General features: G+C 36.8%; 3 protein-coding genes across 5 annotated transcripts; 1 reads left to right on the forward strand and 2 right to left on the reverse strand.

Annotated features, from left to right (window-relative positions):
• Positions 1-3770: 3770 nt before the first annotated feature.
• Positions 3771-6838, reverse strand: LOC131674626 (solute carrier family 35 member B1). Of its 2 annotated transcripts, XM_058953404.1 has the most exons (3): positions 6737-6838; positions 6333-6638; positions 3771-6261 (listed from the first exon to the last, which is right to left on the reverse strand). In XM_058953404.1, the coding sequence occupies exons 2-3, from the start codon at positions 6579-6581 to the stop codon at positions 5689-5691; spliced, it is 822 nt and encodes a 273-aa protein (XP_058809387.1). In that variant the 5' UTR covers positions 6582-6638; positions 6737-6838; the 3' UTR covers positions 3771-5688. The 2 variants fall into 2 exon arrangements, with proteins under 2 accessions (XP_058809387.1, XP_058809386.1); XM_058953403.1 differs by having other exon boundaries at positions 6333-6838.
• A 184-nt stretch (positions 6839-7022) lies between these two features.
• Positions 7023-9101, forward strand: LOC131674635 (uncharacterized). Of its 2 annotated transcripts, none has more exons than XM_058953423.1 (6): positions 7023-7164; positions 7567-7773; positions 7851-7980; positions 8060-8391; positions 8601-8731; positions 8795-9101. In XM_058953423.1, the coding sequence occupies exons 2-5, from the start codon at positions 7588-7590 to the stop codon at positions 8697-8699; spliced, it is 747 nt and encodes a 248-aa protein (XP_058809406.1). In that variant the 5' UTR covers positions 7023-7164; positions 7567-7587; the 3' UTR covers positions 8700-8731; positions 8795-9101. The 2 variants fall into 2 exon arrangements, with proteins under 2 accessions (XP_058809406.1, XP_058809407.1); XM_058953424.1 differs by having other exon boundaries at positions 8817-9101.
• Positions 9102-10024: 923 nt separating this feature from the next.
• Positions 10025-17415, reverse strand: LOC131674634 (fatty acyl-CoA reductase wat-like). The gene is made up of 11 exons (XM_058953422.1): positions 17115-17415; positions 14098-14245; positions 13865-14004; positions 13050-13172; positions 12603-12728; positions 12198-12343; positions 12009-12118; positions 11568-11766; positions 11175-11417; positions 10854-11111; positions 10025-10766 (listed from the first exon to the last, which is right to left on the reverse strand). The coding sequence occupies exons 1-11, from the start codon at positions 17145-17147 to the stop codon at positions 10676-10678; spliced, it is 1617 nt and encodes a 538-aa protein (XP_058809405.1). The 5' UTR covers positions 17148-17415; the 3' UTR covers positions 10025-10675.
• Between the last annotated feature and the right edge of the window lie 5726 nt (positions 17416-23141).

Consider the following 23141-nt stretch of genomic DNA (forward strand, 5'->3'; position numbering starts at 1 on the left):
ATCCTTCTGTATTTTTGATACGTGATTTTTACGTCGATTTGTATCATCTACTTGAAAATTTTCATTCAGAACTGAAAGTAAAGAGGCACTACGACCAACGAATGTTTACTCGGAGTAAAAAACGAGTGATTAAAATCAATGTATCGTTAAATGATTAACAGTTTACATAAGCAAATAAATCGATGAGTAATTCCATGAGATTTAAATTATTGGATTATGCTTTTCAAATTTGTAAGGTTTGTCGTTGCGATTGGCAATTAGAATTATCGTAAATAAAGTGTACTGACAAGATAAATGATATACTTGTGCAAAATTACGAAAAATGTAAACTCTCCATGATGCATTTAGAAATATACGGATTGTGAGGATGATTATAAAGCACTATAGCTAAAATCCACGGCCATTTATAACTGATGTCAGAGAACTCGATGATTCCTTTAGAATCAGAGAAATATAACTCTGTTATCAAAAACAAAGGCTTGCATTTACGAGCAGACTTTCTGTCTAACTGCAAGCTGATAAGCTTCGCGTGCGATCAAAACAATGTGAAATCATTGGTATTTCCCTCATGCTGCACTTTATTCCAATTTGATCTAATGAGTATTTTTATAAGATTTGAGCTTCTTTAATAGATGTATCATCGTATATTTTTAAATAAATTACTTCTCATTAGAATTAAGCAGGAAAAACCTCGAATGCTCTGTGAAACGATGAAATTTATGTAATTAAGAATAATCGTGATTGCCATGTGCTTCCCAGAGTAATATTATTATCTTATACTGGAACTGATAACTGTTAAAATATGCCTAATCGAAAAATCTCAATCATTAGTCGAAATCATTGTAATCATGTACGTGATCTAGTTCAGCAACTTTCCTGATGATGAATTATAGCCGATAGATCCATATCCTAACTCGAGAATGCAATGAGAATGAGGAAATGTAGGAAAGAAGCAGTCAAACTTGTAAGATATTCTATTGTGACCAGAAACTTCATTAGTTTCGTCATGACGTACGAGTATCTTTATGCATTTTTTGTTACAAATTAGCTTTTGCGTACGCGTGCTGAGATTTCCAATTTTCAGTGTTACATAATTACTATAGTCTTGAAGATAATTGAAATTCCACCGTGCTTTTAGTCGGAGTAAAGATGATGTTCCGTGGAAGTGTTATTGTCTAATTTTTTTAAATGTTTTCTGCATAGTTAAAATAAATAACGACGAAAATATGCTCATTCACGTTGCCTTATTGTTATAGCTGTCAAATGAAACTTGGTGCTCGCGACGTCAACCTACTAACGTAACTCTACTACTTTGTTCAGACAATCATTTGAATAACATTATATTTAATTTCGCTCTTCAAATAAGTTCAGATAAAAAGAATAACATGCTCATGACATCAAAAAGCACGTTGCCAATATTGCACAACGGATGCCTTAAAAAAACGTAGTTTCAAGTAATGGAGTTATTGTATTTGCAGTACGCAAATTCGATCAGTGGTAGCCTTGCATTCTAATATTTGGATTTAGTTTTCATTGGAACTTGTAAAATGCATCGTATAAAAATATAAAAAGCAGATAACATTTTGATTTTTCATAGTTTAAGTAAAAAAACATATTACAATTCAATTAAAAATCATGGATGTAAAAAGTAAATTTTGTTCATTCTAACATCTCTAATAATTAAAAAAGGACAAAAAGTCTCCAAAAATTTATCAAAATTCAATTTCGAAATTATTACTACATTTACCCTGAAGAAACATGCAATAGTCTCTAACCATCATTTTATATTTTTCATCAAGCTTCTGCTCAAATGTTCTTAGCGTAACGAAAGCATCGAATGACGGTGAATCGGACCACATTTTCATTGCTTATCCTAAACTTAGTTTCCCCATAAAAGAAATCCAATAAAAGTCCTAAAAACACAATACAAGTGGCAAGCCATTGCCTGGGAAGTAATATATTGCCAAAAAAACGACGAGGCTAATACTGTGAAGCATTTTCTTGTAGTTGTAGCAATGGGACAAGTGAAAGGACTAAACTCAGAGTCAGTCAAGAAAATAAAGTACCGTGCCAAAGCTCCACATATCGATAGAGTAGAAATATACTGCAGAGCTACTCGATGCTTTTGAAGAAACTTGAGGAATCTTACGAATTTGTCCGTGTGAATAACAATTTGCCAGGTCCTGGGTCTTTGTGCGTCATTTTCACTTAACATTCCTGGCTCACCTCCGATAAAGCAATCCTATAACTACCCCCTTATCCTCGCGCGCTCGTAATACAGACGATACTGAATACCGAATGAAACTTGTCAAAGCTGAAAAACTTAGCATGTACTTAAACGACTAGATCACTGGTGACAGTTCCTTAATCATTTTCCTTTAATGGGATATTTCTGTACATAGGAAGAAATGCTTTAGTAACTGCAAGTTACACGATATATCGTATTTCTTGAGCGTATGACTGTAAAAAACATTGTTTCATATGAGTTATCAGTTTCACATATACTTGTGAGATTAACGATAAAAATCAAGTACTCCGATGAACATATTGCAATGCCTTATTGAAGTGCATTACTAGCAGATACGTAATCGCGCATATTCGCGTTGCTTGGCATCACAGTCTCGAACAACAATTTGTCGAACATACAGTAGAGGAAGCATTGTATAAACACGAAGCTCAGCGTGTAGGTAAATTCGCTATTGATGTATTTATCTCTAGTGATGCTCTCTTAAAGGGTGGCAAAGTGCGAGTAACAAACGGAGATGCCCGCATGAAATTAAGTGCAAACTCTTTCAGGCTTGGCTACATCACTGGGCAAATCGGTGAATCGAAAAATCTGTGTAGTTTTCACCAATTTGACAGCTCTATTTGCTCTGTCTGACGTTTGACAATGATATTCTCATTTACAATGCACACCTGGATGAATATAATGTAATAGAGCTCAGCGTTTCTTACCAAGTTACAAGAGATTTTGCGTATACCCACTTGCCTATGAATCACTTACAAAGTTCCACTTAAACGCGAGACATTCATGATATACAGAAGACAAAGAGTACATGGTTCATTAAATTTCGCATGAACATAGTTTCACAAAGCGAAGAAGAAACTAAAACTACAATTAGTCACATGCACGCTCTTTTTGAAGCCGAACATGGATTCAGAACAGCGATGGAATGGAAGAAAAAAAAGAAGCGAAAAAGCATCTAAGACGATGCCAGAAAGCTGGCAGAACGCGCGCAGTTCTTAAAATATTATTACTGCTTCGTAGCTGATAAAGCGCTACATTCTGCTTGATTTTCGTTTAGCTTCGCGAGCTTCTACTTTTTTTGATAGCATGCCGTTCAATGACTTTTTTTACAAAGTGATCTGATTAATACCATGCCAAAATTTCATAAATAATATAGTTTTCCTTAAAAAAAAACATCAATCTAAAATTTACAGTTCAAGTTGTGAGAATACATCTGATGTTTGTACTTTAAAATTAATTACTGGAGTTATAGCAGTATATTTCAGGGCGTTCAATTTGCTTATGATATTTTGTAAACTCTATAAAACTGTGGGTTTTCACGCAAATGGCTCATGTAATAAATTGGAAAATTAAAGTTTTTATCTCTTTTAAAGATTGACAAGATGAAAGAAATATATGCCCAGGAATATATAAATCTATGTTTAAGTATTTTTATATGTAATTTTTAATGGACATTACACTTAAATAATTACATTATAAACAAGAAGATAAAATAATGACGAAGTAAGAAAGTATATGAGGTTTAGTTGAATTTTATTTATAATTGGTTTTGCTTTTTGCATCATCATAAATTGCACCATCAAAACATCACAATTTTGTTTACATTTATAGTAAGCTTCTAATTTATCATTAAAGAAATAAGATACATCTGATTTTCAACCAATTTAAATTCATTTCAGTAATTTTTACAATACACTTGATAGACTGATAAAAACTTATAACTAGAGAATTTTGAAAAATATATAGATCAACTACGTTCATTGATTTTTTAAATAGTTATTACTGTGTAAACATGTGAAGTACTTATGAGATGTGATACTAATGTAACGGCAGGCCGTAATTTAGTTTTTTTTAATCCTAATTAATTAATAGAAATTAATATTAAGAACAGAATGAGGACCTTCAAGATATATAAAAAGAGAGGGATTGAGAGTCGTTACTAAGATTTCCCATGGTGTTAATATAAAACCTGATAGCGGACCAAACCTGTGTACCCGGCCTTACAATCGCTGCATTATCCTGCTTTGTCCCACTCGCATGTGTTGACAGGAGCCTACGATCATCGCGTATATATCTTGAAGCACTATCCCGCCGATAAGAAGAGGGGCCATAAAAATATAATCTATCTTTTTTTCCCACCGAATTTTCTCTTTGTAAGAAACTTTGCAATTTACCATTGAATAAAATAAAATTGTTGAAATCGGGAAATTTTTCTTATTAATAGATAATTATGGCTTCCTCAGACCTATAATTGAGTTCTCATTCTGAAAATCATTTTAGTCGAAAAATAAAGAAAACACTAAGAGAATATCCGTAATATTAAATAGGTTTAATCAATTTTGTAAGTTACTATTATAGGAAATCAAATAGTGATTGTTCTAATAACCATCGTACCATAACGCGCAACTTTTTAAGATATATTATTTATCCAGTTCAACCCGTGCAAGAACAAAATAACTAATAAATAATTTCATGTTTTAAGCGAAAACAAAAGTAAAACCGTAATGATCAATTACAAATACCACCCATATAGAAAATTTTAATCGTCATCATGTCATCAGCCGGAAGAAGGGGGTTTCCACCCAACCACCCACTGCTTATAAAAAGCTCTGTACAAGACTGCGGGACCAGTGCTGGAAGAAAGACAGAAGGATAGAAAATTTTTTTAGAAGAATCAGTAGTGTAAAGTAGTACCAAGAAGTTAACCAAGAAGTCAGCCAAGTGCATCCAGAATTGAGAGAGAGATAGAGGTTAAAGAACAGAGAGTACGCGGCCTAAATATAAAGCAGTCTAATAAAATAAAAAGTAAGTGAATTTTGTATCTGGTTATCTTTTCTCTTCTTTCTTTCCTTTTTTTTATTTTTCTCTAGTTCCCCTTTCTTTCTGGAAATTCGTTAAGCGTGAGTCTGGCGAATTTCCCTTAGAGTCCTTTAAGATGACATTAAGTGAGAGTCTGGTATGTTCAATAATAACATTCAGTTATTATTTCCCGGTTAGTAGTTTCTCTGCGCAACAATATTGCTCGTCCCGGCTTATGCGTTGCACGCAAGCCAAATCAGAGCAGCCCTGAACTTACGCATACTCCAAGCGTACCTGAGAGTGACCCCGACGTCACACTAAATAAGATGATTAATTATTATTTTCCTATTATATAAATTGTACATTTTCCAAGTGTATAAAAATACCTAATAATACTATTTCTCAACATCATAGCTTACAAAATGAGCTGAACCACAAGACTCACATAAAAAGACTTTTTATAATAAACAGTAATGAATAACAAAGTTTTTTTAAAAGCATCAATCTGCCTTGCGATGGAGTAAACATTAATTACTCAAAAATAAAAAAAAAGAGTAATGATGTCAGGGAAATTCGTAGACGGCATGATGCAAAAAATTTGAATTAAATCATCTAAATTGAATCTAAATAGTGTACTCCAGTTATTTGGCTAGAGTTTTTTTCACAGCTTGAGTTTTTCCATAAAAGGCATCCAAAAAAAGTCCTAAAAACACAATACCAGTAGCAAGCCATTGCCTGGGAAGTAATGTATTGCCAAAGAACATGACAGAGGCTAATACTGTGAAGCATTTTCTTGTAGTTGTAGCAATGGAACAAGCTAAAGGACCAAACTCAGAGACAGTCAAGAAAATAAAGTATTGTCCCAAAGCTCCACATATTGATAGAGTAGAGATATGCTGCAATGCTGCTGGATGCCTTTGAAGGAACTTGAGGAAGCTTACAAATTCGCCAGTAAGTATAATAACAGCACCACTAATGACAGCAGACCATACATTCATATTAAACATCATGTGTCCAGACTTTGATTTATACTCTGTTCGCATTCTGTCTTGTACAGCACTGGTAAGACCATCCATTGTCAATGACAGCAGCAAAAGAGCTTGACCAAAGCTTTCTCCTTCAATTTTTTTTATAGAAACTTTATCTTTGTACATAAACAGAACTACTCCAGCAACAACAAGTGTCACAAAAAAGTATTTCTTTAATGGATAGCTCTGCAAAATACTTAATATATTAGTATCTCTTAAACATATGCTCAGATTTTATCTTGATTTTAGTTTCATACCTTTCCAGCTAGTAATACTCCAAGTATCATAACCGGAATAGGCTTGCCAGCTTTACCAATCACCTGCGTTGGATAATTGACAAACTGCAATGCCATGTTACTGCAGACCATGGCTAACAAGTATGTGAGAGCACATACACTATAGTACAAATTCTTGGTGGTATCTTCACCCTGTTTCATCACAGTCATGAGCAGTACTTTGGCGAACAAACAGTTGACAACACATTGTACAAAGACTAAGGCAAACATGTAAGTAAACTTCTCATTAACATCACCATCAACATATTCGCCCCTGGTAACTTTCTCCTGCAGAATAGCAAAATAAGAGTAACAGACGAATATGCCGGCTACGCAAAATAAAAATTTGCCGGCTCCTGGATGTGTGTGGGTCATTTTCACTTAACTTTCTTGGCTCATCTGCGATAACACAATCCTTTCTTACCCTGGAGCTCGTAACACACGATTGACACGATACTTCCGCTGTCTGCGTGTTTACAGCGATCAGCATCCACGTTGACACACGTGAATGGGTAACTTTAGAGCATGGCTTATGATAGAACAGAAGTTGAATCTGTCAAATCGACCTTTCTTCAAGACTACTAGAGACATCTACCGTTAAAGTAGCGCGACTACAATATGAACATATATGAGATGTCCACGCAATGGAAATAAGTGTGGAGTGTGTGGTTACTGTACTACAATAGATGAGTAAGTCAATGGACTCGATGGCGTGCTGTAGGTGTGTCCGAAACTGGTCCGAAAACATTCGCACAATAATCCGTTCAAGTTGTTTTTAATTTAGAAGTGGTCATTTCTTAGCTGGTAGCATTGAGTAAGTGTATTTTACAATATTTAATGATTGATATTTTTACTGCATCTGGTGTATTTGGTTTCTTTTCGAAATTGAAGCAATAGTCCATCGGAAGGTTACCCATAGTATAGTATATTTGTATACAAACTGCTTTTGGGTGTTGCCAGTATGACACATTATATCTTTAATTAACAACTTCGAAGAAAATGTGTGGAACTTGGTTGATTTTTGTTTTCGAATTCTTACTCACTTGTAAAGCAAAAAACAATTTCTATTTTGTGACTTTTCTTAGAAATTAAAACTGTTTAATTTTTTTTTCAGTAACTTTAATTTACATATTCTGGTATCGAATAAACTTATGTGTTTCTGTTTGTTATACTCATTTAAATTAATATTATCATGAACTAAACATGTTTGTTTCAGTTAAATAAAGAAAAAGAAAAAATGAATTACGGATATGGAAAGAAATCACCTAGCGTAGGTACACCATCTGTATACTCACATGTTACCACTCGTAGTAAGTCTATGAAGAGTGTAAAGATACCATGGTACCAAAAAAGATTGCTTACAAATGCATTCACACTGATGGATATTCAAAAAGGAGCAATGGTTATTGCTATTTACTCACTCGTAAGTTGATAGATTCAATGATAATTATTACATCTTACTGTTTATAAAAATAACATAAATTTCTTGTTTATTATCAGTGCTTAGCTATATTTACAATTATTACTTCAACCTTTGACATTTATTGCTTATCACAAGCAGCTCCAGGCTCAATACACTATGGATATTATTTAATATCTTATGAATTTGTCTATGTGGGAAATCCACATGGTAGGTTGCACTAATTATTATTGTAATCAACTCTTCATACATGACTGCCACAGTAATTCATAATAATTACTTTTTTCAGTACGGAATTGTTTGATTGTATTTGCATTGTTCTCAATACTTATGGGTATTGTAATAGTTGGAACATCAATTATTTTGATCAAAAGTTTAAGAAAGGAATATGAAAAAAGAATGATGCCATGGTTGTACAGTTTCGCTGTATTCACAATTTTCAGGCTATTTGCTTTCGTATTCTACAGTGTTGTCAATGATTTGATTTTTGCTTACAATGTAACAATGTGTCTTCTATGGACTGTTTTTATAATATTATCAATGTATGGTTGGCTTGTTGTGTATTCCTTATATATTGAACTCAGCAATTTGACTAGATTAGAAGATCTCGCACATTTGAGAGTAAGTCTTAAAAAAGCTTTTTACGTCATTTTAATTTCTAGAATTAGTTTTGTTTACTATATTTCAAATGGCTAATTATTATTTGAAAATTATTGTTTACATTTTAGGAACAAATATATGTGAAAGCTTATTGATACCTGCAAAATAACTTTTCTTTTTTGTTGTGTAATTTATAATTTAAATTAAATAGTTAATTATTTCTTTTGCAGATTGGAACCATGCAATCTTTGAATGCTTCAACTACTCACTCTATCGCGGGATCGCGTCCCACGACACCCCATAGTACTGTCTCTACCATGCCAGTTTAATTATAGTCGTATGGGAAAGACTGGATATCCAGGTGAGTTTCTTACTAGATTGATATGAATTTCTAGATTTCACATAAATTAAAATGGATTTTTAGGAGGATTTTATGTACAATCTAGGTGGATTTTTTTAAATCCAAGTGGATTTTCGGACAATTCTAGAAGTATTTTTTTTGAAGATCCAAGTGGATTTCAACAAATTGCTTAGCAATTAAAAAAAGAATTTTTATACAAAGTATTTATTTAATAAAACTGAATCTCATCAAAGTATTTTGACGATTGTGTACAAAATTATAATATTACTCATATCGCTACACGCGTTCAATTATATTAAATATAATTAAATTTAATATCGATATGAAGCTGCAACGATATTATACCTACGAATTAAGTGGCCTTATATAATTATTACGTTAGAAATATATTTGACTTAGTTCCGTCCATGAAAGTGATATATAAATAATGATTAATTTTATAAAAATATGCTTGTAATAAAATTTTTGAACGACATATCTATTTGTTGTGTATTTTATTTCAGACCGTTTGTTTCATGTGAATATTATGCTTTGATTAGTCAGTGTCAAAACCAAAATCAAACTTACATCTTATATGGAGCTTTTTCTAGATCGTCTGACAAAAACATTTCTCATCTGTCCATTTTTCCTCTGTCCATCAGCAGCGGGTCTCGGTGAATTATTTGCACTGGTATTTTCAACACTGGCAACCGTCTCGAGAGACATCCTTGCCATGGTATCGTAATCCTCTTCAAAGTCATAAGGAATTTCAGGATACATAGTCTCGAACGGTTGCGTTGGTACCGCTTTAGAATCTCGCGCACTCGCCGGGTTCGGTACGACTGTATAAACTGATGCGCAAACAAATAGAATGGCTTTGCCTAACAGATTTAGTAGAAATATTCCCAATGCCATGAACACATGAGACACGAGACTCAAGCTACCGGATACCAAGTACATCGCGATTGCTAAACACATTTGTGGCAATTTTACACGACGAAATTTTGAAAAAAAAAAAAACAAGATTTTGGGGTTACTAAGTGGCAAAAGAAGTTGCTATAAACAAGTGGTGCAAGGGAATAAAACAATACTACGTGCGAAAGTCTATCAACTGTATTTGTTTGGTTATTGCTGAAAATAATTATTGAGATAAAATAGAATAGAAGATACGGATAACGAAAGAAAAAATTTTATTGAAAAAATAAATTTATTTACTTTAACTTTTCTTTGTCGCATATACGAAAAGATAATTTGGTTATTCTGATTTCTAAATGACATGTGTAAATTCGTAGGTTCATAGAAACACTTTGCAATATTGGTGGAAAACTCGGAACTTGAAAAAACTACGCCATAAATTATAAAGTAAAGTAGTTGAAAATTTTAGAAATCCCAATATGTAGTGAAAATATGTATATTTTATATTTACATAGATCTACATTTATTCAAATTACCGTTATAAACTTATATTTTGTGTAATACATGATTAATAATGTTTACAATTCATATATGTTCATAAGTAAAATAGAAGCTGCGAGCACCTCGTATCTATTCCTTATAAACCAATAATCAGTTGGATGACGAGTAACCGATATCAAAGTAATTAAAAATTTGCGTCTGTATTCACATTGTCGAACTAGCTATTTTAATTTGTTCGACGGTTTTGGAATCTGAGGTAGTTATAATGTGTAATGATACTAAACACGGTTGTAAATTTAGATATAGTCTTATATCTATCTGGTTTCTTTTTATAACTTTTATAATGTCACAATATATTTTTTGTCGCGTCAACTTATCGTCAACGTGACATAACAACAATATAATCATTCTTATTTTCAATACAAAAAGCAAAAGAAATTTTCGAAATTTCATACAAAAAAATATTTACAGTCACGCCCAAGCGCTTTAACATATCGACTTAAACATTAGTCCTTAAAAAAAATGTATTCTTTTGTACGCTAAAGCATGTCACTTGAACACCGTGGACACTAAATGCCATAAGAACCAAAAGCCGAAAGTTGTGACCAATCCTTTGACGATTTGGTGCATCCAGTAGAGTCTGCAAAATAATGAAATGCATACGTCAATCGATATCCCATGAAAAGCATCTAAGCAGAGACTAGACGAAAAAAAAAAAGTATCGTACTTTTGCCATTTCTTCTTGCTGGCTTCCAAAGTTTTCAGGTCATCCTTAAACAAATAAACCCGGATACCCTTGACATAGTTTTTAAAATACTCGTGCCAGTCGAAGTTTTGCATGGTGAAGTAGAACATCTGTCGGTCTCGCGGATCCATTCGCGTCCACATGTCTTGTACGTTGTTATTCGTGAATTCCCACTGGTTTGTGCTGAAGTAAGAGATGACGCCAATGAACTTGTGAATCTTTTCGTACATCTTCAGCAACCTGATGAATCGGTGAGTACAGAGATTACTTCGATGCCCACTGAATTCGATGAGGGTCACTTACCTTGGCTTCCGTCTTAAAAATATTGTAAAGGTGTCGATTATGAAGGCAGGCACGAGATGAAGGAAAACGACGTAGACGGAATTGACGAATTTACTTTTGTTCACGTTAAACGACACGTACCAACAGGCATCGCTCATCGGGTACTCGTTTGCGTACTTTGTGTTGATGACCTTGAAGTCTTGCCAGGTTACTGGAGCCTCACAGGCCGATACGAAATTGTATATCAGCATCTCTTCATCCCTTCTAAAACACTCAATTGGAAATGTATTATTTGTATTTTTTAATTTTCAATTGCATTTTTTTCACGTAAATTTCGATCTCTTTTATTCATTCCAATAAATTATTTTGAAAATGGACATTCATTAGTTTTTATTTATTTTGTTTTGAACGAACCTGGCAGTTTGCTGTGCTACGTCCCACGCACTGGCTATCAAGGCATTGACTGTGAGATCAACCGGTACGATATTGGCATTGATTTCGGGATTGCAGTGCATCGTGCGTAGTAAACCCGTGGATACCCCGGCTGCTATTCCCGTTGGCCCGTAAAAGTTATCAATCCAGCCAGGAATCGGCTCGAAAGCTGTTGATATAACTGAAATAGGAGCGTTGTTCTAGTTTACGATAAAATTTGAATTGATTAAAATAACTATATACTGTTTTAAGACGATAATTGTCAAGAAAAAGTTAACACGTAGCTTCATAAATGAATCGTGATAGCGACAGTTTGCACGAGCGATATAGCGTATAACAGGCGAGAAAGTTATGGATCTATAAAATAATGTGAATCTAGCGAGTTTTATTGAACGTCTCTTATATGAATAATATCCCACTTACCAATTCCAGGCCTAAAAATGCCCATGGGCAAACTCTTGTTTCTGCACCTAATGAGGTCCTCGGCAATCGCCTTGGTGAAGGCGTACGTGTTTGGCCACGGTGAAATTATCCTAAACCCCAGCCACAGTTAAGTTTTACATCGGACAAAGAACATCGCAGATCGACAATAATTACGGGCAAGAGAATTACCTGGGACAAATCTCATTGACGGTCTCCTCGGGTAAACAATTCAAGAGGCTGAGTAGCTCCTCGTTTTTAATTGGATAATCGTAGAACTTTTCGCTGATCTCGTGCGATATGCAGTTCGCGTATGCCGTCGAGACGTGGATGAAAGCCTGGAAGTGAATCATCGCGGTAACGTTTAAAAATGACAGTATTCAAGGACTTTCCGTGTGTACTCTCGTCACCTATCTTGCGAAACTTATTTTTGGTGTTTGAACGGAATTTGATTTACGAAATCTCCTAGTCGCGAAGTTTGCCTTTCGCCGTGAATTTACCGAGTCCCTCTAACTGCTCATTTCTCGAATAGCGAAAATTCTCGAAAGAATTATGACAATATAATTGACATGCATAGCTCGCATGACTTTTTCTCACCTTCAATTTTCCCATGTCTTTGCACAAGTCGATGACATCAGCGGTACTTTGGATGTTGATCGCCGTCGCGAGTTTTAGTTTCTCATCGAAGCGGACTGTCGCCGCTACGTGAAATACTATCGATACCTGTGAATTTGCATATTTTTGCTTTTGGATGTATTGCAGTTAGAGAAAACTTTTTAAACGATGTGATAATTTATTTTATTTTTATCCTCTAATTTGGTAATAGTCCGCAAATTAAAAAAAAAAAAAGAAAAGAAAAAGAGGAAAAAGAACTTCTCTTTGGCTCGTCTCGGAGAAAGCTTATTGTTTCCGTTGCGACGCAAGGCCGGCGTGTAAAAAAGAATCGTTATTGAAAAATAATTGTTGCAAAAAGAGAAAAAGAAAGACCACGAATTACAATGCGCGATGAGTGCTCGCGTTACTTAATAATTGCGCCACACTTACGTCGCGCATCAGCAAATCTCTGTCGGGCGTAGAAAGTCCCAGGCCTTGGATACTGCAGTCGCCGGCGACGGCCACGACTTTGTGATGAAATTTCGGCATAGCCTCTCTCAGACGCTCGTATATCTGTGTGGACGAGTTATGAGTTATCTTTTAACTTGTGCCTACTCACTGCCTTCTAGCAGGTAGGAAGCGGATGTTTTGATGATGACCTAATTATAGATATATATGTTCTTTTCGACACTCGATTGAAATTAAGAGTTTTGACATATGCTTAATAACGAAATAGCAATTAAATGATTAAACGTTTGAGATATGCATCTGCTAGAAGATTTTCAAGATGTTGGCCACATATCGCGATGCAAATGACGTCATTTTTAATGGACAAACGTACATAAATGATACTGTTTGCAGAGCCGAAGTATATGAACACGAATAAATCACGCAATTAGTCATTGCTAATGTCAAATTCTTTTTTTCTCTGGGACAAACTCATTGACTAGATAAAATTCGCGTATAAATTATCAGCGCCATGAATTTCTCGGTAATAATCGTCAACCCGATTATGGCAGAGCTCGTGTCAATCTTGAATCATACGCGCCGTAATTGCAGGTTCTACATCTGTACGTAATTTCAGATGTAAAATTGGATAGGAAGTTGGACTATTTGCAATTACAAAAAAGGAATGGCAAATTCTCCATGTTTTTTCCTTTCTCGAGATAATGTCCCTCCGAAGAGCACACACTTCGAGAGAGAAAGAGAGAGAGAGAGAGTGCGCGCGCGCCATTATGCAAAGGATGGTCAATAGACGCACTCACTGGATCTTTGAACATCTCCTCCATTCTCGTCTCGACGCTCTTGTCCTTCTTTGGGCGCACCAAGAGGTAGATGCATTTCAGATCCGAGCAGCTACGCAGCAGCTTCTCTAACAGGATTTTCCCGAGGAAGCCCGTTCCGCCTGGCAGCGAGAAATATCGCAATTACCGATCGCGCGTCGATGATATACAAATTAAGAGATCAATCGACGATTGCAGCTGTCGCGATGAATTACCTGTGATGAAAATTGATTGATTGGCGTAGAACTGCTGGAGGGGAGTGTGCTTGGTAATGATGCGTCCACTCGCGTCGAACGTCTCGGTGATCTGATTGTTATTGTTGGACTCGTTTGCGATTGACTGCTTGGCATACCGGCACTCACCCTGCGAAGAAATTAACGCAAGCCTTCAAATTGCGACATTCGCAACTTTCGAAGTATCCTTCGAGGGGCTCCAAGAGAGCCTGGGATAAAGCGCGCGGTTATTATCGCCTATTTGCGAATCGTAATCTTTTTACGATTGCAAAAAGATAATCGCTCTCGCGCTCTGGCGAAACTTTCGATGAATTTCCGTCTGTCTCGCGAAAAGTTAAGGCACGCGTTCCCGAGGACACCTTTGTTCAAATGCCGCGTTACGTCAGCGCGCGACTTTTTACGCTCGACGCTCTCGATCGCGTCAATCTTCTCAAATATCTTCATTCGGATTCGTTCGAATGATTCACGTATGGACAAAAAAAAAAGACCGATGCGTGCTTCTGTCTGAAAGAACAAGATTGGGTTCGTCGAACTCTCGCATTATATGCGTACACCGGACGTTTAATGATGCAGTTTTGCTCTCCAGACGAAACCAGCTCGATTGAGTATGTTGGTCTTGGTGTCAAGGACGCAGATGGGATTTTCGCGCGGTGAATACCGATTTTGCGCCTGCGTGTGTGCATGCGTTTTTTTTCGGAATTTTACTTTCGTTCTGTGAGAATATTCATTCGCGTGTGTTTCGCCGATTTTTATGGTAATTGTCCGTAAATCGCAAGGACGTTATGGATTCATAAGTGGATCCTTGCGCATCCTTATACGTACAAAGTTCCGAGCTGCAATTCGAATGCCAACCGTGTAAAAAGTTCAGCGTTGCCCGAAACTGTCTCGAAAAGTAATTGGTCAAAGTCTTTCTTTTGTATCCCCATTAAAGATAAGGAAAAACCGTTCGAAGCCTGCAACTGTTCACCTAATCCGATTGATTGCTTGGAGCGTCGGCGGTGTCTTCAATAATTTCTTTCTTCTTTTCCAAATCGCCTACACGAAAGGTCGTTAGAATGGGAACGAGAATCATAAAAGAGTAATTCAAACGGCAACGTCAGAAGACCAAATGGTCTAGAGGAGTGAGAGGCCAGGTTTTTTACAGTTAGGTTTACTCCGACCATAGTTACATTGCGAATCGCAATGAACTGCTGCCCGCGTAACGGATTCATCCGCTTTCTTGACATATTTTCGCGCATACACTTGAGCGTGCGCCACTGACCTATTTTTTTCTTGAAAATCAGAATGATTCCGGCGTTGATGTTGCAAAAGGCGTTTTTCTAGTTTACTCTCGATTGCGAGCCCGATTGTCGCTTCCGAATAACAGAAACCTTATCGCCGTAACACCGCCGGCGCTGTTAATTTTACGATCTCGAGATTAATGGCTTTGATAATTTTTCAGCCTCGTTGTCAATTGCAGCGCCGTATTCACTACCATAATCTCGTTCTGCGCGATCGAGTTCTCCGAACGTCGCGGAAAATCGTCCGAAGTCATGGAATAATTTCCAGTAGCGTTATTGTCTAACGCAATCTTGAGTAACAACGCAACCATCCGATCACTGTAACCTGTATTATCGGTACATTCCCATCTACGCAAAAGAAACTCCTCAGTGATGGTGATTAGGTGTATCGAAGACAGCTTCGAATCCCCATCCACTCGAAAAACCTGATGTAAAAAAAAATGAGCCGAAGAAAATTTTCCAAAGTACAACGGCTCGATTTATTTCCAAGAGCCTATCTAATCCCGAACCAGATAATCATCGTCGTCGTTCGTCTCACGGCGTGATGCTACATTTTCTTTCCCCGTTACGAGCCCAACCCGAAAAATTGTCTCCTCGACAGGATGCACCGATTTCGTGGAAGACCAGCTCGGAACGCCTGCCGGTCGGGTTCTAACGCGCGTCAAATCGAAGCCGTTGCGTCGGAGCTGCGAAGATGCCCACGGCCGGAACATCGTGTGGAGATTTAAAAAAAAAAATTTTTATGCAACCATTTTCCGCCGAGGGAGAGACCCGGGCGCGGTCCCGTAACGCTCGCGAAGCAGCTTTTCTCAGCTTCCCAATGACGCTCGCGTGTTGCGCTCAGCCGGTGCGTCCGTGCAATTGTCTTCTCTCTTTTTCGATCGTGGATAGGACGAGGAGAATCGATTGCCCAACGACGCACAATCTGGAGCTAAACTTCTGCCGTGCGATTTTGTAACGCGAACTAGACCGTCGATGAAATGTCATAATCCGTGACGAAAAAACTGATCCATTGAGTAATGTTTATTCATTAATATGTAACGTGTTGCGCCTAGTGCAAGCTTTGGCGCGGCTCGCTGCACGCGTACGTTCTTTTTTTACTTTTCGCGCTTCTCGAAAAGAAGCGCGCGCGACGCAATTTTCACTTTATGTAACGCGCGCCGAGACCCAACGAGTTTTTGGCTAGAAAGAGAAATTTCACTGCTCTTTCTCTCACGCGAGCGCGTAGCTCCTCTCGCCTCATGGCAATCAATTTGCAAATTCAAAACCGCGAAAGGCGGCTTGCTCAACGTCGGGAGATATTCCCATCTCTCGTAATAATTGATCCGCGTAGCTTGAATGAACGTCAGCTGTGTAATGGACTCGCGAGCGCGGATTACAATTGAGCTAGCTAGTGGGCGTAAATGCGCGCGTCTGTGTTCGCGCAGTCCAATGGTTTTTTGACGTCTTCATATTCGTGATGGTACCTGCATAAAACTAGGCCGATATTATTATTTAGCCGGGAATAGCATGCTCGAGAGGTACGACATTTGGATATCAAGACACTTTGATATAAGATGCTCGATCGAGAGGCAAGTGGAATAAACACGCATAACCGAATGTTTACCAAAGCCGATCACACTCAACAATGTACATTATGTATATATCGCAACGCGCGCACTCGCGAACGAAACGGTTCATGGTTCGTCTCAAATGGAAAATTCAGTAACAGTTACTCACACTGGCAGGTGGAAGATCGATGTCCAGCAACATATCTGCTTCTAGCTTGCAAGTCTACGACAAGTTCGAATTAAGAAAAAAAAAAAAAAAAAAGCGCAAAGAAGTGTAAAAGAAAACGTTGGAAGAGCAGCCGAGTCCTAACGAAGAAGAAGAGAAGGACCGTTCTCGTGAGTTTCGGTACTACACTACCGTCTGCATCTTGGCACACGACGCGTTCGGGAGTTGGCGCACGAGTGACTAAAGCTGCTCGAGTGAAAACTGAACACTGCGGCCTAAGGTGCCAGGTGAGCGCGCGCGTTTGCCCTCGCGCTTGGTAGACATACTGTATTATATCCCCTCAACGCACACTTTTAATTCATTTCTACCTGCCCGATCTCTCTCTCTCTCTCTCTCTCTCTCTTGCTCTCGCTCTCACGTCGAGGAAAATTGAAAAAAGTCACTTCGAGAACATTGTCGCGAGCTCTCCTTTTCAATTTCACTTTCGATAAACATTTTTGCATTCCCGCGATTGTACACACAAACGGCAGAACTTGCGCAATTTCGCTTTGCTTTGGTGTGCGCAAGACGCTGCACTGTCTCGCAGATGTAACGAGAAATTACGTTCTCTTGTTTTGAGACGCGGTGACGTCGTTTCCCGATTTGTTTTTCCTTCGTTGCCGCTTGCTTTGACAATTTTTAAACAAATTCCAAGTCGACGCACACGCGCTGGAATCGATTCGATTTATTCGTACGTAGCGCGAAATCAAAGTCATTTCGGCGTTTGCAATTGCATCCCGCGATGTTCGCAACGCCGCGTGTTCTGAATGCTAGTGCGAATGGCGGTGGTGTCGATTGGCACGCAACAAAGTGGTCAAAATGCGCGATGATCGCTGATGATAGTTGATACGATTAGTTTTACGTCAGAAATGCAGTGTACACTGATAAAGCGGCGACATTATATCATTGACAATTCAATTTGTAAAATTTCCCAATTCCAATTGGTATGCGGATGCGAAGGAAACGCATCGACTTCTGTCGGTATAATTTCCTTGAAAAGTGTGTCGCCTGTTAACAGAATTGCAACATTTCTTTATCACGGGTATATCCACGTTGAGATCCCAATCCGATCAATTTCGGTTCCTAGTAGAACATTGCTTTATAAATTATGGAGCATCGACCCTATAACGGTTGTTCTGCTTGCTCGAGATTAAGGCCTAAGATCAATCAGATTTTGTCAACCGCGTGGCCAACCACTCTGCACTTCGATATTTTCAAGTGACGCACACTTTGTACGTGTCGAGTCTAATTCACCTCTTTTTCTCTTTATTGTTCTTTTCCGTCTGTCTCGCGGTCGGGTTGTCGGCGGTCATTCTCCACGCGGCATGCTAGCACGCGGCGCTGTTTAATCTCAAATATTAGCACTCGCGCGCGGGAATTCTGCCGAAGCGATAAGGCGTAGGCATTAGTTCTCGGAAACACCTGACTCAGGTGCAATTTTTTTTTCCGTTCCACTGTTTTTCCTCGGTCTCTATGCAAAATAGTTCCAGTTTATTCTTTGTGAAAATTACAATGGAACTAGTCCGAGCCGATAAACTTTCCGAATAACCAAAGATTTTTAATATGTAGGTTATAGTGCACGCTATACAGCTTACGTTTCACGACGATAATTCAGGACAACGAAGAATGCAGTTTTCATCCCCGCCAAAAAGAAAAGAAAAAAAACGCTTGAGTCACGCTTCTGATATTCGTTGACACATTTGATAGTGAGCTTATCAATGCACTCGATGTATACGATTAGTCCTCAAATTGAATAATTGAAATATTTGTTACTATGGTATACCAGAATTTACGTAAAAATAAAGTACATGCTCTGACGTGCCAATTCTTTTCCAAAGAATCATAAGCAGCAACTGCTTTGCATATCAGTGTGTTAACTGCCGTCATTGACAAGCCACGGTCCGAAGCTAAAAAGTAAATAAAGGCACGTTGAAACTTTTTGTTGTAGTGCTGTTTGTTGATAGACGAAAAGAAGCGCCCAATTAGCATCGGAGCTCACCTTTGAAAGTGTTAAAAGCGAAGAGCGAAGAGTGACCGTGTGACGGCGAATCAGCGCAAAAGTCATACGAGCATGCCTATACCCGTGGCAATTGATATTCAATACATAAAGGATCTTGCACGAATATAGCCTTGGCTCGCTGAATTTCTACATACGATGATCGACCGAGCGAATATCAATAACACCATCGAAATTTCTAGGCTTATCTTAGCAATGTGGGTCGACGCTACATTTGTTAAGCAGCAAATAAAAAAACAACGCTTGCGAAACATTGAATTGTTGCTTTGAAAAATTTATCATTGTAAAGCGTTCTAGAGCAAGTGGAGGAAATACGCGATTCGTAGTATTTTCGAAATGTAAAAGTTGCGTTTCCATGATATTCCACCTGACGATCAGTGGCAGAGAGACATCGCGAACACGGCAACTCGGTTGATGACAAACCATACACATACGTCGCAGGAAATACAAGCGTCAAAACACAACGCTAATGATCGCGGCAAACCGCCGCAATCGTCACCGCTGAAGGTATTGCAGCCATCGGCGAGGCGAAAAAAATCACGAGTCGAGAGCATCTTTCGCGTTCGAGAATTTAGCGGAACGCCCGCGACGGAGGAAAAAGTGGAGGCAAGTGGCTAATACAACGCATGGCCGTCCGAAAGGGAAATTGCATAATCATCGGCGGGGATAGAGGCTCGGCCGACGTAACGCTAAATCCGAAAATAATCGATCATCTAATGTCCTCGTAAAAGCAAGAAAGGAAGGGGGTGACTCGAATAGACCAAAAAAAGTTGCGCAATGCTAATTCTCACATCTCGGGCGCGCGTTATACAATTGTACGTCTCGCTCGCGGCTCAAGATGTATATATATATATATATATACACACGAGAAGAAAGAAAGTGTGCGCGCGGGCGCAGACTCACGGACATCGTCGCATCTAGCTCGTGTCGTTTCACAACGTGAAAGTTTAAAAGTCTCGCTCGTTTCGCTAGCGGTTACAATCTCGCGAACGTACGAGATAGCGAGGAAGCGATCGAAAACGCGCGCACGCGGGCTTCTATTATTATTGAAATAGCTTTCGGACGCTCGCCTATCTTCTCTCTCCCTCCCGTAGATTATTTCTTTGCGTCACTGTGTCCGTCGTTCTTCGTTTGCCGAATTTTTAATCTATCGTCGCGTATCGTCACGTTTATGTGGTCGAGCGAGAATCTCCAATCCATGATCGTGGACCAATTGGGCACTCACCCACGTACGTGCTTCTCTGAGATGCGCAGTGTCGCGCGCGAATAATTCAAGAGGTAATGATTGAAGATTACTGCCTTCCAATGAACGTGTATACCTATCCGTCTACGTTGTCACGTAATTAGACGTTCAAACGCTAATTTACTCGCGTCAATGCACGTAAATTGAAACATTCATTATATTTCTTGTGCACTTTAAGCTGCTGCTTGCTATCAGCAATTCCATGGGCAAATTTGATCTATTTGGTTCGATTTCGTAAAATTCCGAAATTAAAAAATAAAAACCCATTAAAGAAGAAGTTAATGATTGGTCATGACTTTTTTGAACTATATTTTGATTTATTTTCCGCTCGGAATTCCAACGTGCAAGCCTTGATAATCGTATCACTTCATGGAAATCCTCGTTGCTAATAAAACTACCAAATTAAGAATATGTTCCAGCGGAATTCATAGTATCACAGCTCTGCAAACATCAAAAGTTTGATTAGCAAATCAATAAAAATCCATGTTTTTACTTTTATCGATGTAAATTAAAACGGGATATCGAGATCATGCCATGCAATGGGAACACATAGTAGATTGATCATACATTTGAGAATGAAAAATTAAATGTAAGCTCTTAAGCTTACGGGCTTAATATATTACGAATGCGCTATGTAAACTTTTGATCAAGCAATGTCGAATTGATGGATATTCTTGCGTGGAATTGCTTATACTTCTTTCAGTTTATAGCTATTGAATTCTCTTCACGTCGCTGTGTATACGTAATTTTGCATACTATAATAGTCGTTTCAGTAACTATTTAGTGCCGCAAAATCACGTTAAAGTTATTTTCGTGGAATATATCATGCAGCTGCTTTTCTGAGAATATACAATTAGCACGACTTTCAAAAGATTTTAAAAATTGTTTATTTTCGATACATCATTCGTACTGTAAATGGTATTTTGGAGCGCGTAGTCATTATAGTAATTTTAATTTGGCGATAATATCAATTTTCTTGCATGTATTGAAAATTATCGTACAAGTTAACAATCAAGTTTTAAGCTAAATTAAAATTTCAAGTCCAAAGGTTCAAAGTATAGCATCTACAACCAATTTAATTGAATCCATCTTTCAAGTAGCATAACCATGGGTCGGTATTTTTATTATTACTTGCTATATCAAACAATTAAAACTACAATAGTTGTTATCCGACAAAAATTTTTTAGAAAAATACGATATTTCATTTTCTTAATTTTGTAAGTAAATCTTTTATTTATCGTAAAAATGATTTTATTGCTGATAAGTAATTATTATACTTTGTATATTGTATTTTAAGCTTGCTTATTATATAAATTATCAATTTGATACTCATAAGCAAATCACAAATTTCGTCTTTCGATAGTAATAAAATTTCATATTTTAAAATTATTGAATTTTCAAAAGATAAATATTAATTTGTTTATCCGTTTATTTCTACTTTTCATGGATAATATCATATTTTGTATCCTTTTGTGTAGTATTTTGATTACTCTGGTTTGAATCTCGCAGATTGTTATTAAGTTCAGCTAAATAATGACTGCTTGATTTTGTCAATAATTAACTTTTTGGTCAAAAGAGATGATTACAGGATGCGTTGTCAAATTTTATCTTAATGAAACTTCCTGTAAATGATAACTCATATTCATTAACAAGTATATTTAGCTCTATATTTTATACAGTTGTCACGTCATGGGAAAATACGAAAGCTTTAGTATCGATGAGCTCGACTTACTATATAAAAGGCCATCATTATCTCATTTTATTAGTTCTACTATAACTGTAGCATTTGCTGTATAACCATGGCAAAGTATTTGACTGCGTAAGTATTGCTATCCATAAGTTTACATTTCCTTACTTTTAAAATCACATCTTTAGCTTATTTTCTTTAATATAAAGATGCGTGTTTAGATCTTAGAATATTTTAGAGTTATATACGAGAATTATCTAAAAAGTTTCCGATCTGATGAAGATAAAAGTAATTTCGTAAATATTTGGATATATTGGCAATAAATTTAACTATATTCAGAAATACGTGTCAAGTTTGAAGTTGATCAGTTGATTGGAAAATTTTTTATAGCGTTTCAAAAAAAAAAGAAAAATTTACTATTGATTGCTATTTTAAATGGAGAAAAATTACAAATGTGACAGTAAAAATAATCGGCTCAAAAGTCTCGGGTCCGATGATATTTTATAAATATTTTGATATACACATTAAATTAAACTATATTTAGAAAGTCATGCCAAGTTTAAAGTTAATGGGTTAATTAGGATACTTTTTATAGCGTTTCAAATAAAAATTAACTTTATTAAATGTAATAGAAAGAAAATTTTGTTTTCAAATACTGCATAGTTTTTAATTAACTAATCAACTTTAAACTTGACATGCCTTTCTAAATGTAGTTAAAATTCCTGTTAATATATTCACATATTTACGAAATTATTTTTAGGCCAGAAACTTTACAGATATCTCTTGTATACATATACACATATTATTAATCTATTTAAATAAAAATTTTAAATGATAGCTGTATTTTAACATTTTATTGTTGAAGTTAACAAAATAAAATTCACTACATAGTAAAAAATGTTTTGTACGACGAAATGTAATTGTTAACTAAATACGTTGTAATACGAAATTTATAAAATAATGTTCAATTTAGATGTATCAATTAATATAAATTATTAATAGTATTTGATTAGATGAAAATAGCAATAATCACATAAGAAAGAA

The sequence above is a fragment of the Phymastichus coffea genome, unplaced genomic scaffold (genome assembly GCF_024137745.1).
Source record: "Phymastichus coffea isolate CEN01 unplaced genomic scaffold, Cenicafe_Pcof_1.1 PCOF00270, whole genome shotgun sequence".
NCBI lineage: Eukaryota > Metazoa > Arthropoda > Insecta > Hymenoptera > Eulophidae > Phymastichus > Phymastichus coffea.

What these genes read in the sequence shown, in the direction of transcription:
- LOC131674626 (XM_058953403.1), bottom strand. Translation starts at nt 6,725, where the DNA reads ATGACCCACACACATCCAGGAGCCGGCAAATTTTTATTTTGCGTAGCC. An exon ending in GAGTATTACTAGCTGGAAAG is followed by an intron (nt 6,262 to 6,332) that starts GTATGAAACTAA and finishes AGTATTTTGCAG; the next exon opens with AGCTATCCATTAAAGAAATA.
- LOC131674635 (XM_058953423.1), top strand. Translation starts at nt 7,588, where the DNA reads ATGAATTACGGATATGGAAAGAAATCACCTAGCGTAGGTACACCATCT. An exon ending in TTATTGCTATTTACTCACTC is followed by an intron (nt 7,774 to 7,850) that starts GTAAGTTGATAG and finishes GTTTATTATCAG; the next exon opens with TGCTTAGCTATATTTACAAT. An exon ending in CTATGTGGGAAATCCACATG is followed by an intron (nt 7,981 to 8,059) that starts GTAGGTTGCACT and finishes TACTTTTTTCAG; the next exon opens with TACGGAATTGTTTGATTGTA.
- LOC131674634 (XM_058953422.1), bottom strand. Translation starts at nt 17,147, where the DNA reads ATGTTGCTGGACATCGATCTTCCACCTGCCAGT. An exon ending in TCAATCAATTTTCATCACAG is followed by an intron (nt 14,005 to 14,097) that starts GTAATTCATCGC and finishes TCTCGCTGCCAG; the next exon opens with GCGGAACGGGCTTCCTCGGG. An exon ending in AAGACATGGGAAAATTGAAG is followed by an intron (nt 12,344 to 12,602) that starts GTGAGAAAAAGT and finishes ATTCACTTCCAG; the next exon opens with GCTTTCATCCACGTCTCGAC.